The sequence below is a fragment of the Telmatherina bonti genome, assembly GCF_933228915.1.
Source record: "Telmatherina bonti genome assembly, chromosome: 13".
In the NCBI taxonomy this organism is placed as follows: Eukaryota; Metazoa; Chordata; class Actinopteri; order Atheriniformes; family Telmatherinidae; genus Telmatherina; species Telmatherina bonti.
In genome coordinates, this window is record NC_136611.1 from 39,063,648 (window position 1) to 39,081,576 (window position 17,929).

The window sequence follows — 17,929 nt, forward strand, 5'->3', positions numbered from 1 at the left end:
AGGTCAGAGGTAGGCCAGCAGGACCCGAGACCCTGGTAAACAGCAGTCATCCCCGAGCACACACCCCAGCCACCCCACCCAAAAGTCAGCCCAGCCATGAGGCGGAAGAGGGAGGGCTTGGCCAGAGCTCCCCACAGTCAGTGAGCATGTGTAAAGAGAATGATGCTGGATAATGCTGGATGGATGCTGGGAATGATGCAGGTGCAATGAGGGAATGATGCTGGAATCAAAGCCAGCTCTAGGAATGCATACATGAAGGGGCAGATATGTACCGCCTGGGTGTCCCAGCAGAAATCCCTCAAGGGGGAAATGGAATATGAACATTATAGATACATTAAAATATGAAAAAAATTTCAATAATCAAAATTTTAACAACCAACAACATAAATGAATGAATGAAATTAAATTAATGAAAAATACGTTATTAATCCCCAAAGGGAAATTCAATATTGTAGAATATAATAATTAATTTGAGGAGGTCTTGTTCCGGAGGCTGATGGCTGCTGGCAGGAATGATCTTCTGTATCTTTCAGTCTTACATCGGACCTGAAGAAGCCTCTCACTGAACACACTTTGTTGTTTCATCACTGTGTTGTGGAGAGGGTGTGAAGAATCCTCCATCATCTTCATCAGCTTGTGCAGCATTCTTCTTTGGACAATCAGCTCCAGCGGCTCCAGAGTTACTCCAAGCACAGAAGCAGCTTTCTGGATCAGTTTGTTGATTCTCTTCAAGTCTCTGGTTCTGATGCTACTACCCCAGCAGATGCTGCAAAGCTGACTGCACTCTCCACAACAGACTTATAGAAGATATGCAACATCTTGGTGCAGACGTTAAACCATCTCAGCTTCCTTAAGAAGTACAGTCTGCTCTGACCTTTCTTGTAGATGTAGTCAGTGTTGCATTTCCAGTCCAGTTTGTTGTCCAGCTGAACTCCAAGATACTTGTATTCCTCCACCACCTCCACCTCCTCTCCCAGGATGGAAACAGTGCTTTGTTTATTCTTCTTCCTCCTGAAGTCAACAATCATCTCTTTTGTTTTGCTGCTATTTAATATGAGATGATTGTCACCGCACCATTTAACAAACTGGCTGACCAGTTCTCTGTACTCTGCTTCTTGTCCATCCCTGATACACCCCACAACTGCAGAGTCATCAGAGTATTTCTGCAGATGACAGGACTCAGAGTTGTACTGGAAGTCTGAGGTGTACAGAGTGAAGAGGAATGGCCAGAGTACAGTTCCTTGTGGTGCACCAGTGCTGCTGACCTCCATCTCAGACACACAACCGTTCAGTCTCACAAACTGGGGTCTGTTTGTGAGGTAGTCATAGATCCAGGTGGTTGTGGAGGTATCCACCTGGAATTTATGGAGCTTCTCACATAACAAAGCAGGCTGAATGGTATTAAAAGCACTGAGAAATGAAAGAACATGACCCTCAGAGTGCTGCCTGAATGGTCCAGATGAGAGTGTGCTCTCTGGAGCAGGTATATGATGGCATCTTCAACCCCAAGTCCATTACGATATGCAAACTGGAATGGGTCCTGAAAGGTGTTTACTTGCTTGTTGAGGTGAGCCAGTAAGAGTCTCTCCAGGACTTTCATGATGTGAGATGTCAGGGCAACTGGTCTGTAGTCACTTGGTTCAGCTGGTTGGGTTTTTTTAGGCACTGGAACAAGGCAGGAGGTTTTCCACAGCACTGGGACTCTATTTTGTCTCAGACTGGTGTTGAAAAGGTGCTGGAGAATCGGACATAGTTGTTTTGAGCAGGTCTTGAGAACTCTGGGACTGACACCATCTGGACCTGCAGCCTTGTTCTGGTTCAGTTTCTCAAGTTGCTTCTTAACCTGATTGCAGGAGACAAACAAGGTGGAGGTCTCAGGATGTCCTGATGTGGAGGGAGATGAAGCTGTGTTCTGGTCCATGACTGAGCTGCAGGGTGACAGATTGGAGGCGTGACAGGAAAGCAGTGGGCTTATGGAGGGTGTGTGGTCTGTTGGGCTGGAGGTAGGGGGTGAACTGAACCTGGTGAAGAATATGTTCAGCTCATTAGCTCTGTCCAGACCTCCATCAGGCTGGTCCCCCTTTAACTTGAAGCCGGTGATCTTCTTCATTCCAGACCACACATCCCTCAGGTTATTCTGCTGGAGCTGACTTTCTAACTTCTTCCTGTAGTCCTTCTTGCACTTCTTAGTTTGTGTTTTAAGTTGTTTTTGTGTTGCCCTCAATAACTCCCTGTCTCCATCCCTGAAGGCTTTCTTTTTGATGTTCAGCAGCTTTTTCAGCTCACTGGTGATCCAGGGTTTGTTATTGGGGAAGCACCTCACTGTTCTTGTTGGGACGATGCTGTCCACACAGAAGTTTATGTAATCTGTCACACACTCAGTCATGGTGTTGATGTCGTCTCCATGAGGTTCACAGAGGACGTTCCAGTCTGTAGCCTCAAAGCCTCCTCTAAGAGCATCTTCAGCTTCAGCAGACCAGATGTTGATATTCTTTGTGATGACTGGTTGCTGCTGAACGATGGGCTTGTGGGTGGAGGTGAGAAGAACCAGATTATGGTCAGATCTTCCTAAAGGAGGCAGGGCAGAACAACTGGATCCATTATTCATGTTTGCATAAAATAAGTCCAACATCTTATTTTCTCTGGTGGAGCAGCTGACAAACTGCTGGAATGTTGGTAGAGTTGCAGAGAGGGAGACGTTGTTGAAGTCTCCGGAGATCGCCATGAATGAGTTTGGATGCTGTGTTTGTAGCCGAGCAACGACGGAGCTGATGACGTCACAGGCTGTGTCTGGTGCGGTACCAGGTATTATATAAACCGCTACCAGAATAACACAGGTAAACTCTCTGGGTAAATAATATGGACGGAAGCTCACAGCTAACAGTTCCATGTCCCTTGTCCATATCTTCTCCTTGACAGTAACATGTCCAGGATGACACCAATGCTGGTTAACCAGCACTGCAATTCTACCACCCTTTAGCTTTCCGCTGTGTTGTCTACTGCGGTCTGCACGGACCGTTTTAAAGCCCGGTACAGACACATTACAGTCAGGGATGTGTTCATGCAGCCATGTCTCAGTGAAGCACATAATACTGCACTCTCTGTATTCTTTCTGAGACCTTGTTAGCATCTCCAGCTCGTCCGTTTTGTTAGCTAGCGATCTCACATTACCCATGAGGACGGTCGGGAGAAATGGTTTAAATCTCCATCGCTTTCTTCGTTCTCTGACTCCCGCTCTGCATCCTCTTCTCTTTCTTTTCAACTCCATCGGGATTTGATGTGTTGTTTCGCTGATAATCCTGATTTGGGAGAGGTTAATCAGTTGATCCCGATTGTAAACAAGTCTTTCATTGCCATGGAGACTCATCATAACAAGTCTTCAAAAGAGCCAAAAATATGCAGAAAAATCTTCCTTGAAACACCCTCCAAACTGGCATGAAATCCTCAGAAAAGAATGATACTGGAATAGTGTTGGAAAGATGCCGGAATGATGCTGGGAATGATGTTGGTATGATGCTGAAATTATACTGGTACGATGCAGGAATGGTACTGGAATGATACTGGAATGGTGCTGGAATGATGCTGGGAATGATATTGGTATGATGCTGGAATGATGCTGGGAATGATATTGCTATGATGCTGGGAAGGGTGCTGGCAATGATGCTGGAATGGTGATGGAATGATGAATGATGATGATGGAATGATGCTGGAATGATGGTATGATGCTAGAATGATGGTATGATGCTGGGAATGGCTCTGGGAATGAGGCTGGAATTATACTGGTATGATGCTGGAATGTTGCTGGAATGATGCAGGGATTGGTGCCGGAATGAAGCTGGGAGTGGTGCTGGGAATGATGCTGGAATGGTGTTGGAATGATGCTGGGAATGATGTTGGTATGATGCAGGGAAATGATGGGTGTATTATGCTGGAATGTTGCTGGAATGGTGCTTGAATGATGCAAGGAATGACATTGGTATGATGCTGGGAAGGGTGCTGGCAATGATGCTGGAATGATGGTATGATGCTGGGAATGGTGCTGGAATGATCCTGGGAATGATGTTGGTATGATGCTGGGAATGGCTCTGGGAATGAGGCTGGAATTATACTGGTATGATGCAGGAATGTTGCTGGAATGATGCTGGAATGGTGCTGGAATGATGCAGGGAATGGTGCTGGAATGAAGCTGTGATGTTGCTGGAATGATACTGGAAGAGTGTTGGAAAGATGCTGGAATGATGCTGGGAATGATGTTGGTATGATGCTGGAATGATACTGGAATGGTGTTGGAATGATGCTGGCAATGATTCTGGGAATAACATTGGTATGATGCTGTAGTGGTGCTGGCAATGACGCTGGAATGTTGGAATGATGCTGGGAATGATGTTGGTGTGATGCTGGGAATGGTGCTGGAATGATTGTGCAATGATGCTCGAATGGTGCTGGAATGATGATTGAATGATGTTGGTATGATGCTGGGAACGGCGGTGGGAATGAGGCTGGAATTATACTGGTGTGATGCAGGAATGATGCTGGAATGGTGCTGGAATGATGATGGGAATGACATTGGGAATGACATTGGTGTGATGTTGGAAATTGTGCTGGAATGAGGGTGGAATCATGTTGGGATGTTGCTTGGAATGACATTGGTATGATTCTGGGAATGTTGCTGGAATGATGCTGGAATGCTGTGGGAGTGATCCTGAATGGTGCTGGAATGATGTTTGTATGATGCTGGGAATCACATTGGCATGATGCTGGAACTATACTCGTACATTGCCGGAATGATGCTGGAATGGTTCTCGAATGAAGGTGAAATGATGCTGGTTTGATGTTGGAATGGTGCTGGAATGATGCTGGGAATGAAGCTGATATGATACTGGAATGACGCTGGAATGATGCTAGAATGATGCTAGAAGTGGTGCTGAAATGGAATGATGCTGGGAATCATATTAGTATGATGCTGGGAAGTATGTTGATATGATGCTGGGAATGATGCTGGGAATGGTGCTGGCAATGATACTGGAATGATGGTATGATGCTGGGAATGGTGCTGGAATGATTGTGCAATGATGCTGGCATGGTGCTGGAATGATGCTGGGAATGATGTTGGTATGATGCTGGGAATGGTTGCGGGAATGAGGCTGGAATTCTACTGGTATGATGCAGGAATGTTGCTGGAATAATGCTGGAATTGTCCTGGAATGATGCAGGGAATGGTGCTGGAATGATGCTGGAATGGTGTTGGAGAGATGCTGGAATGATGCTGGGAATGACGCTGGTATGATGCTGGAATTATACTGGTACGATGCAGGAATGGTACTGGAATGATGCTAGAATGATGATGGGAATGACCTTGGTAATGACATTGGTATGATGCTGGGAATATTGCTGGAATTATGCTGGAATGATGCTTGAGTGATGCTGGATCGGTGCTGGAATGGTGCTGGAATGATGCTGGAATGGTGTTGGAGAGACGCTGGAATGATGCTGGGAATGACGCTGGTATGATGCTGGAATTATACTGGTACGATGCAGGAATGGTACTGGAATGATGCTAGAATGATGATGGGAATGACCTTGGTAATGACATTGGTATGATGCTGGGAATATTGCTGGAATTATGCTGGAATGATGCTTGAGTGATGCTGGATCGGTGCTGGAATGGTGCTGGTATGATGCTGGAATGACATTGGGAATGACATTGGTATAATGCTGGAAATGGTGCTGGAATGGTGCTGGAATGAGGGTGGAATGATGTTGGGATGTTGCTTGGAATGACATTGGTATGATGCTGGGAATGTTGCTGGAATGATGCTGGAGTGATGCTAAAATGATGATGGGAATGCATTGGTGTGATGCTGGGAGTGGTGCTGGCAATGATGCTGGAATGGTGTTGGAATTATCCTGGGAATGATGTTGGTATGATGCTGGGAATGGTGCTGGAATGATCCTGAGAATGATGTTGGAATGATGGTGGGAAATATGTTGATATGATGCTAGAATGATGCTGGAATGGTGTTGGAATGACGCTGGAATGGTGCTGGGAATGATGCTGGAATGATGCTGGAATGGTGTTGGAATGATGCTGGAATGGTGCTGGGAATGATGCTGGAATGATACTGGAATGGTGTTGGGAATATGTGTGAAAGTAACATCAAATCAAATCGTCATCTCCACAGAACATATCAAACCACTGAAGGTACTAGCTTTAGGGTACTAGTGCAGCATCCAGATATGGATGTTCTGTAGATATCTGTCCTCCAGCTGTAGAAACGTCTCGTTGTGTGCCGTGACGCTTTGTGAAACAGGTTTATTGAACTGTTTTTATTATTTGATCTTGGACAATTTGATAACAGCTGTTGTTGTGTCTATCCGTAAGCATGTTTAGACATGAGTTTGAGAACATCGAGCAGCAATGTCCAAATATGTCACTATAATATTTAATTCTTCAGATATGTAAAACTTCTTCTTTAAACTGACTGACGTAAAGGTCTCTCCTACCTGTCCATCATATATGACATTTATCATCCCATCTCTGTCCTCCTCTCCAAATAAAAAGACCAAGGCCCCTCCTGGAACAGCCAGCTGTCCTGGGCCCCGGGCCATGTAAGGGGTCCTCACACGCATGTACCGAGAATCCCTGATAAAGAGTGAAAAGACAAAAAGATTCAAACATTTTTAGGAATTGTTGCACAAAGCCATGTGACCGGCTAGAGGCAAAGCAAACTTACTGAGCTCCTTCTAGTTTGGGTTCATAGAAACCAGGTTTCTGTGAAAGAAATCAGCATGACAGTCAGCATGTGGAGGAACCGTCATCAGTCCCACCAGCACCAGCGTCACACTCACCTGCTGCCGCAGAGGTTCAAAGCCTCCAAAGTCATCATTAGGGATCATCGAGGAAATAACCTGTAACATGGATCAGGACTCATCATCATCATCATCATCATCATCATTAATCATCATCATCGCCATTGTCATCATGATCATCATCATCACCATCGTCATCATGATCATCATCATCACCATCGTCATCATGATCATCTTCATCACCATCATCATCACCATTATCATCATCATCATCATCATCATTAATCATCATCATCATCATCAACATTATCATCATCATCATCACCATCATCACCATCATTACCATCATCATCATTAATCATCATCATCACCATTATCATCATCATCACCATCATCATCATCATCATCATTACCATCATCATCATTAATCATCATCATCACCATTATCATCATCATCATCATTAATCATCATCATCACCATTATCATCATCACCATTATCATCATCATCATCATCATTAATCATCATCATCACCATTATCATCATCATCATCATTAATCATCATCATCACCATTATCATCATCATCATCATCATCATTACCATCATCATCATTAATCATCATCATCACCATTATCATCATCATCATCATTAATCATCATCATCACCATTATCATCATCACCATTATCATTAATCATCATCATCATCATCATTACCATCATCATCATTAATCATCATCATCACCATTATCATCATCATCATCATTAATCATCATCATCACCATTATCATCATCATCACCATTATCATCATCATCACCATTATCATCATCATCATCATCATCATTACCATCATCATCATTAATCATCATCATTAATCATCATCATCATCATTATCATCATCATCACCATTATCATCATCATCATCATTAATCATCATCATCACCATTATCATCATCATCACCATTATCATCATCATCACCATTATCATCATCATCATCATCATCATTACCATCATCATCATTAATCATCATCATTAATCATCATCATCATCATCATCATCACCATTATCATCATCATCATTACCATCATCATCATCACCATTATCATCATCATCATCATCATCATCATCATCATCATCATTACCATCATCATCATTAATCATCATCATTAATCATCATCATCACCATTATCATCATCATCATCATTAATCATCATCATCACCATTATCATCATCACCATTATCATCATCATCATCATTAATCATCATCATCACCATTATCATCATCATCATCATTAATCATCATCATCACCATTATCATCATCATCATTACCATCATCATCATTAATCATCATCATCATCATTATCATCATCATCATCATTAATCATCATCATCACCATTATCATCATCATCACCATTATCATCATCATCACCATTATCATCATCATCATCATCATCATTACCATCATCATCATCATCATCATTACCATCATCATCATTAATCATCATCATTAATCATCATCATCACCATTATCATCATCATCATCATTAATCATCATCATCACCATTATCATCATCACCATTATCACCATCATCATCATCATTAATCATCATCATCGCCATTATCATCATCATCATTACCATCATCATCATTAATCATCATCATTAATCATCATCATCACCATTATCATCATCATCATCATTAATCATCATCATCACCATTATCATCATCACCATTATCATCATCACCATTATCATCATCATCATCATCATTAATCATCATCATCACCATTATCATCATCATCACCATTATCATCATCATCATCATTAATCATCATCATCACCATTATCATCATCATCATTACCATCATCATCATTAATCATCATTAATCATCATCATCACCATTATCATCATCATCATCATTAATCATCATCATCACCATTATCATCATCACCATTATCATCATCATCATCATCATTAATCATCATCATCACCATTATCATCATCATCATCATTAATCATCATCATCACCATTATCATCATCATCATCATCATCATTACCATCATCATCATTAATCATCATCATCACCATTATCATCATCATCATCATTAATCATCATCATCACCATTATCATCATCACCATTATCATCATCATCATCATCATTAATCATCATCATCATCATCATTACCATCATCATCATTAATCATCATCATCACCATTATCATCATCATCATCATTAATCATCATCATCACCATTATCATCATCATCACCATTATCATCATCATCACCATTATCATCATCATCATCATCATCATTACCATCATCATCATTAATCATCATCATTAATCATCATCATCACCATTATCATCATCATCACCATTATCATCATCATCATCATTAATCATCATCATCACCATTATCATCATCATCACCATTATCATCATCATCACCATTATCATCATCATCATCATCATCATTACCATCATCATCATTAATCATCATCATTAATCATCATCATCATCATCATCATCACCATTATCATCATCATCATTACCATCATCATCATCACCATTATCATCATCATCATCATCATCATCATCATCATTACCATCATCATCATTAATCATCATCATTAATCATCATCATCACCATTATCATCATCATCATCATTAATCATCATCATCACCATTATCATCATCACCATTATCATCATCATCATCATCATTAATCATCATCATCACCATTATCATCATCATCATCATTAATCATCATCATCACCATTATCATCATCATCATTACCATCATCATCATTAATCATCATCATCATCATTATCATCATCATCATCATTAATCATCATCATCACCATTATCATCATCATCACCATTATCATCATCATCACCATTATCATCATCACCATTATCACCATCATCATCATCATTAATCATCATCATCACCATTATCATCATCATCATTACCATCATCATCATTAATCATCATCATTAATCATCATCATCACCATTATCATCATCATCATCATTAATCATCATCATCACCATTATCATCATCACCATTATCATCATCATCATCATCATTATCATCATCATCACCATTATCATCATCATCACCATTATCATCATCATCATCATTAATCATCATCATCACCATTATCATCATCATCATTACCATCATCATCATTAATCATCATCATTAATCATCATCATCACCATTATCATCATCATCATCATTAATCATCATCATCACCATTATCATCATCATCATCATCATTAATCATCATCATCACCATTATCATCATCATCACCATCATCATCATCATCGCCATTATCATCATCATCATTAATCATCATCATCACCATTATCATCATCATCATCACCATTATCATCATCATCATCATCATTATCATCATCATCATCATAATTGCCTTTTAGTCTAACTACAACTTCTGTCATTTCAAGCAGCTTAGAAACAAACAATAAAATCCAATATTCATATAAAATGGTATATTGTTATCAAATCATGTCATCCAACGACTAACTGAACTGCTGGAGCAGCTGGAAATGTTTAATCACTAATCATTTACATTCGTCCCGTTGTTTTTGTTTCCTTATTGTTTGTTTTTTTACAGAGTTGTAAGCTAACATTTGGCTTACAGGCAAGCTACCTTAGCCTTCCCCAGGAAGTCTCTTTGCTGCAGCTGTTCAATGTCCTGCTTCCTGGGACGAAACACCACCCCTTCAGGTACCAGGAGAGGAGCTGGGGCCACCTTCCTCTGTGGGAAACATCATAGTTTTAGCTCAGACATCATAAAACCACTAGTCATCTATATACAGAACATATGCTGCCATATTCATCCATTCATTATCTGGACCGCTTCATCCAATCAAGGCTCATAGGGGAGCTGGAGTCTATCCCAGCAGCCTTCAGACAAGAGGCGCAGTACACCCTGGACAGGACAGAACCCACACGGGGAGAACCTGCAAACTCCACACAGAAAGGCCCCAGATGAGGATCGATCCAGCGACCTTCTTGTGAGGCCTCAGTGCTAACCACTACACCGCTGTGCAGACACATCTGTGACAAATTGTGATTTTAAATGATTTCCATTGATTGACCGATTCATTGAGGTGGTTGTTGATGGTAAAATGTAAAACTGAGATGTCGTCTGAGATTGTAAATGAAAGGGACTGAAAGGACTGGAAAGACTAGACTCTGGAGCTGGAAGAAGGAGCAGCGTTATATGTCTGCCCCATACCGAGAGGAGCGTATTCATCAGTTATAACTGTCTTAATAATGGAGGACGTGCATTGCTCTGATTGCTTGAATTACTTATGGGCCCATGAAGGCACCACAGTGAAGCATCCTCACTGTCCGTTATACCACGTTATACCACGGCCCAGAACTCCATTCTGATTGGCTGCAGGGTGTCTGTTAAAAAGTCTCTACGTAGACATGGAGGTCTCAGATGGGGACTCTACGTAGACATGGAGGTCTCAGATGGGGACTCTACGTAGACATGGAGGTCCCAGAGGGGGACTCTACGTAGACCTGGAGGTCTCAGACGGGGACTCTACGTAGACATGGAGGTCTCAGACGGGGACTCTACGTAGACATGGAGGTCTCAGATGGGGACTCTACGTAGACATGGAGGTCCCAGAGGGGGACTCTACGTAGACCTGGAGGTCTCAGACGGGGACTCTACGTAGACATGGAGGTCTCAGACGGGGACTCTACGTAGACATGGAGGTCTCAGACGGGGACTCTACGTAGACCTGGAGATCTCAGACGGGGACTCTACGTAGACATGGAGGTCTCAGACGGGGACTCTACGTAGACATGGAGGTCTCAGACGGGGACTCTACGTAGACATGGAGGTCTCAGACGGGGACTCTACGTAGACCTGGAGGTCTCAGACGGGGACTCTACGTAGACATGGAGGTCTCAGACGGGGACTCTACGTAGACATGGAGGTCTCAGACGGGGACTCTACGTAGACCTGGAGGTCTCAGACGGGGACTCTACGTAGACCTGGAGATCTCAGACAGGGTCTGTCTTCATGAATTAAAGGTTCATGTTCTCTGCATTCAGTTTTTTGCACAGCTGAAGTTTCCACTGCTGTTAGAACAACCAAGAACTGCATGTCCTCCTAGATTTGCTTGACATAGAGAAGCAATAAGCAGCATCAAGCCAAAATGACTGGATTCTCATCAGAATGACATGTCACAGAGCCATAATGACAACAGCAGACAGTCTCCTTCTGGCATTTGCTTGGATTAATCTGAACATTCCCTACTTGTCCATTTTCAGCATCAAGCAGAAATGGGTCCTAAGATGACAATGCCAGGATTCATGGGGCTTACATTGTGAGAGTGGTTTGGGGAACAGGAGACACCATTTTCACACATGGATTGGTCAGTACAGACTCCAGACTTGAACCCCACTGAGGATCTTTGGGATGTGCTGAAGAAGGCTTTGCACAGTTGTTAGACTCTCCCATCATCACTACAGGTAGCATATTTATAGCTGTATTTCAGAAGAAGCATTTGACCCCGACCCGTCTTTCCTCCCCCCACCTCCGCTCAGCATCTTACGTGACAACAATGAGTCTTTTTCTGTAGCTGGTAGGTGTCACCAGCAGCATGTCATCACTGTTCAATATAGCAGCCTGAACAACGTTTTCATTCATCAGTTTCACCTCACCTCAACGCTGTCCAAAGCCAGCTCTATGTCCCCTCCCCGTCCAGTTCCTCTCTCCTGGTAGGCCATCAGCAGAAATTCCTTGGCCTGCTCCCATTGGCCCATCCGACAGTAAACAGCTGCCGCGTTATACAACACCTAGAGGACATATTAAATACAAATCTCAGCGTTGTCACATATTTATGTCATTGTTAGGTTGATGAAAACTCTCTTCAGGGTACCATTTACACAGGTAAACAGTTCAGGCAGTGGCGTCACCGGCAGGGGCTCCAGCCACGGATGTTTCGAGTCTCACCTCGGTAGCCAAAACCAACTTACATAGGTGCTCTTAAACTAAGCTGCCACCTGCTGCTCCAGTGGATCCACTCCATTTATTCTACGCAGCCACAGGCTCACATGCTCACACACACAACCAAAGCAACGCTACAACACAGGGCTGGCTGGGCTGTGGGATGGAGGCAAAGAGTGGCTAATCTAGAGGTTCAAGACATGCAGACATGGTGCTGTTTACAGGGTGTGTTAAAAGAACAGCGTTGCCCCTTTAAGAATGGTCGAGCTAGAGAGAGAAGAGAGAGAGACGTATGGCATGTCAGCTGCGTTGGCAGCAGAGGCAGTTAGCTTTGAGAAGCTAACTATTTAGCAGGGAATGTTCTGCTACAAGCTTTAGCAATAAACAGCCCGAAGCGGTGTCTGCTTCACCGCTGTTGGGTGAAGTGAAGGGAGTTTACCCGAAGCTATCTGCAGCTTTTCTCAGCCTCCCGAGCTGATTTGGAGGCAGAGAGCTTAACAATTGTTTCTGACTGAGTTTTCAGACAGTGGAGGCAACAGATTAGAGCAGCACTGTTACTAGACTGTAAAATAACAGTTGCACCTTAGGACCAAAATTACAAGACGGAAAGACAATACAAATAACTAGCTTTGTTGGAGCTGAATGCTTATGTAGGTGTTTAGTTCATCAGCTCCTTACATGCAAGTGTAAGGTTCAGTTCTGATATCTCCCTGATCCACTTTCTCATCTACTGCTGAACATTAAATGACACTAGAGCCCACACAATGTTAAACATCTGACACTTGTGTATGGATCACACAGTATTCAAATATGTTTCATAGTTTCCACTAGAATATAATTTAGAAATACATGTATAAGAACAAACAACAGGTTTTAGCTGTAAAGAGGAAAGAGGACCAAAAGCCAAATCTATGAACAGGCTAATTAGTGATGAGGTACAGATCAAAACTGAAACATCTATTACTCCTATCCCAGCATTTATATAACAGGTAGAAACTGCTGAGCAGCAGAGGTCTCTAAAAACAGCCAAGATGTGCAGGTCCATGTGTGGAAAACTGCATATGTATATATCTATATCTATATATATATATATATATATATATATATATATATATATATATATATATATATATATATATATATATATATATATATACACACACATTTAGTGGAAACGGGACTCAGGACAGGGGCCAACCAGTCTCACATTGTCATTATAAAATGAGGTCTTATTTATTTATTTGGCTTAAATTCATCTGATTTTACAAAGTCTGCAGCAATTATCAATCCAAAACTTCTGTTTCTTCTGAAATGGCACCTTTCAGGCTTAAATAACACATGTTTGTGCCAGGAGAAGAGTCTTTTTAAGATTACTATTTCATTTCTGGCAGGTCTATTATCTGTGCATGGCTCAAGGAGCTCTTACCTTCAGTCTTATCTTCAGTATGAAAACTATGTGAAGTATTCACATTTTTTGGGCATCTGTGAGTGAGGCTTTGAGAGATCCCTAATGTTTGACCACTCATCTCCTATTATGAATTGACAGGTATGTAAAGACTTGAAGGGACTAGTTTTCCTGATATGAGTGGAGTAAAGGGTGTGTGAGTATGGAGCTGAAAGTCCAACCTGCCAGCTGAGGAGTTTGTATCTCAGGCCCAGCTGTCTGTAGTCGATAACAATGTTCCCTCTCATGTGTTTCTGAGCCCAAATACAGTCTGATAGAGCCTCTTCCAGCCTGGACGCAAAGCAAAGAAAAAGATGAAAAATAAGTTCTGGAAATGAAAAAACAAAACCTGGTTTACAAATGATCTGTTTTCTTCTGCCTGCAAGCTACCATATGTCTTCTGGTGTCCTCTGACTGAGTTTTATGAAAATATGACCAAATCAAGATCAAAACCTGAAATGTCTAAATCAGCGCTGCAAAACTGGACTCTGCTGAATACATATGTAGGAAGAAAACCAAAGTATTCCATTTATTCATGATCAATATTGTAACTGAAGCACAACTTCCTGAAGTTCATTTGAGAAGATACAAACTGCAGTCGGCTAGTTGTTAGGAAGAAAATGTCTTGTTATTTCTGAGTTTAGAGATGTATGGTCCAGACGGAGTCTACCTGCCCATCTGCATCATGACTGCAGCTCTCTGGAAGAAGCCAACGGCCAGACGCTCGTCCTTGGCAATGGTGAGGTCTAAATCCTGTACAGGAAAGACAGAAGACAAGTTCAAGTTGCTGCAGGACACAAGATAGGATTGTTTGCACTGAAAGCCATCAGTGTGTGCAGAGGAAAACGTCACAAGATGTGAACGATCAAGTTACCTCAGATTTTAAACTGGCACAAAAAGATATATTCCAGGTTTTATTTCACTTTAGTTGGGAAACAACCAAAGGTGAATGCAGATCAGCAGGGCTGGCAGAAAGTCTATCATGCTCTCAGTGGCTCTCGGCCAATCATCCAGGGGTCATGCATCATGTTGCAGGGGATATGAAAGGCAATGCTTAGGGATTCATTATGAGCTTGCAAATGCTTTTTGAAAGAGCCTGGACAAGCATAGGATCAGCAGTTTATATTCTCTGAATCGGTTTGTGCTGCAGGTGCACCTGAATCCAGCATCGCAGGCTTCAAACACAAAGGAGACTGTGCTGACAAATGCTGAACGGAGCGGCAGAAGGCAGAGGAAATGCTGAGAATCCTTTTTATAAACTGAGGAACAGGGAAGACCTACGCACTATAAACCAGGATGTGACAACTGAAATTAAATGGTATTAAAACATAATGTATAGGACAGATGAGCAAAATGAACCCAGATAACAAACAAACAAGTAATGAGGCAACACAGAAAACACAAGAAACTACAAACTAAAACAGAAAACTAGAACTAAGACTACACAACAAACTCCACACCATGACAGTAGAGCTTTGTGAGGGATGTCAGCTCCCAATTTTCCCTCCCAACCAGCAGCCCATAAGTCTGATTGGTTGTAAAGACACGCTTCTCATTTCTATCTCTGTTATCTTCTTCCATCAGCAGCTCATCCAGATGCTGCTGCAGCCGGAACTACAAACACACCGCACAAGTTTTAACAACTGCACTGGCTTCCAGTTTACATTGGGTTTCAGTTTACAGTGGGATCCAGTTTGCACCGGGATCCAGTTTACATTGGGTTTCAGTTTACAGTGGGATCCAGTTTGCACCGGGATCCAGTTTACATTGGGTTTCAGTTTACAGTGGGATCCAGTTTGCACCGGGATCCAGTTTACATTGGGTTTCAGTTTACAGTGGGATCCAGTTTGCACCGGGATCCAGTTTACATTGGGTTTCAGTTTACAGTGGGATCCAGTTTGCACCGGGATCCAGTTTACATTGGGTTTCAGTTTATATTGGGTTTCAGTTTACAGTGGGATCCAGTTTACAGTGGGATCCAGTTTGCACCGGGATCCAGTTTACATTGGGTTTCAGTTTATATTGGGATCCAGTTTGCACCGGGATCCAGTTTACAGTGGGATCCAGTTTGCACCGGGATCCAGTTTACAGTGGGTTTTAGTCAGTCGAAGACTAGACTTTAGGACCCTACTGATGGTTTTCATAATACATTGTGGATTGGACCCACACTTTATCTGCTTGAGACCAGACTAGAGTCCAGACTAGAGACCGGACTAGAGACCGGACCAGAGACTGGACTAGAGACCAGACCAGAGACCAGACCAGAGACCAGACCAGAGACCAGACTAGAGACCAGACTAGAGACCGGACCAGAGACCAGACCAGAGACCAGACTAGAGACCGGACCAGAGTCCAGACTAGAGACCAGACCAGAGACCAGACTAGAGACCAGACCAGAGACCAGACTAGAGACCAGACTAGAGACCGGACCAGAGACCAGACCAGAGACCAGACTAGAGACCAGACTAGAGACCAGACCAGAGTCCAGACTAGAGACCAGATCAGAGACCAGACCAGAGTCCAGACTAGAGACCAGACCAGAGACCAGACTAGAGACCAGACTAGAGACCGGACCAGAGACTGGACCAGAGACCAGACCAGAGACCAGACCAGAGACCAGACCAGAGACCAGACCAGAGACCAGACTAGAGACCAGACTAGAGACCAGACCAGAGACCGGACCAGAGACCAGACCAGAGACCAGACTAGAGACCAGACCAGAGACCAGACCAGAGACCAGACTAGAGACCAGACTAGAGACCAGACCAGAGACCGGACCAGAGACCAGACCAGAGACCAGACCAGAGACCAGACCACGGTAACGTTAAATCTTTATCTTCACCATGTGTAATTCTGTCGGTTTATGTGAAACATTTAGAACGGTACATGCTAGCTGCTCGACAGATAACCACGCTTTGCCTCTTTCTCTATGTTCCTTCTCTCCTGTTTTTCTACACTAAGTTCATGCTGGATTTTAAGAGGGGAAACTTCTGGAAAATCTCTCAACACCCCAAGAATGATCAATAAAAGACTGTTAAGACAAACGAAATAAACTTCCTGTTGGGGCAGCAGAACTGACACTCATCAACAGATGAATGAAGCAAACTTCTTAGGTCCAGTTTGTATCAGGAAACTCGACCTGTAGCATGAAGGCATGTTGCTGGGCTAATAGCATGTCTGGATCACACTGCTTCATCATCAGCTCGCTTCAGACTTCCTAATGAAACCATGTCGCATACTCACCTTCAGAGCCATGTCCAGCTGTCCCAGGGCCAGGTGAACCGACGCCGCGTTAAAAAGGATACGAGAACTTGGTTCAGTGATCTGCTGGAGTTTAGCCAGAGCTCCCTTCAAGTCCTTGGCATCCAGGGCCTGGACAGACTCATTCCACAGCTGCAGTAACTCTGTGTAAAGCATGCTGGACAGCGCAGACTGCACAGCAGCAAAAAGTCAAAGATGAGAAACAAACATTGGAATCATTCTGAACACAGTGAGGAGTTCAAATTTCCACCAACAGTGAATGGTTTGTCTTATTCCGCAGGTCTTTTTCCCCGTATTATGAGAATGAATAACTAATCATTAACTGTCTGAGAGACACGGTGGAGGAGTGGTTAGCACTGTGACCTCTCAGCGAGAAGGTCGCTGAGTTGAGTCTTGACTGATCTGAACAG

General features: G+C 42.7%; 1 protein-coding gene across 1 annotated transcript in view; it reads right to left on the reverse strand.

Annotated features, from left to right (window-relative positions):
- Positions 1-17,675, reverse strand: part of LOC306764583 (neutrophil cytosol factor 2-like) — a gene marked incomplete at both ends in the record, with an annotated part of 72,048 nt that extends 54,373 nt beyond the window's left edge. Inside the window, 8 exons of the mRNA XM_079251757.1 lie at positions 6,505-6,643; positions 6,735-6,772; positions 6,850-6,909; positions 10,493-10,600; positions 12,529-12,663; positions 14,441-14,549; positions 14,929-15,011; positions 17,502-17,675. Coding sequence (XP_079107883.1) covers positions 6,505-6,643; positions 6,735-6,772; positions 6,850-6,909; positions 10,493-10,600; positions 12,529-12,663; positions 14,441-14,549; positions 14,929-15,011; positions 17,502-17,675 — 846 coding nt within the window. The remainder of the gene's footprint in view (positions 1-6,504; positions 6,644-6,734; positions 6,773-6,849; positions 6,910-10,492; positions 10,601-12,528; positions 12,664-14,440; positions 14,550-14,928; positions 15,012-17,501) is intronic.
- Between the last annotated feature and the right edge of the window lie 254 nt (positions 17,676-17,929).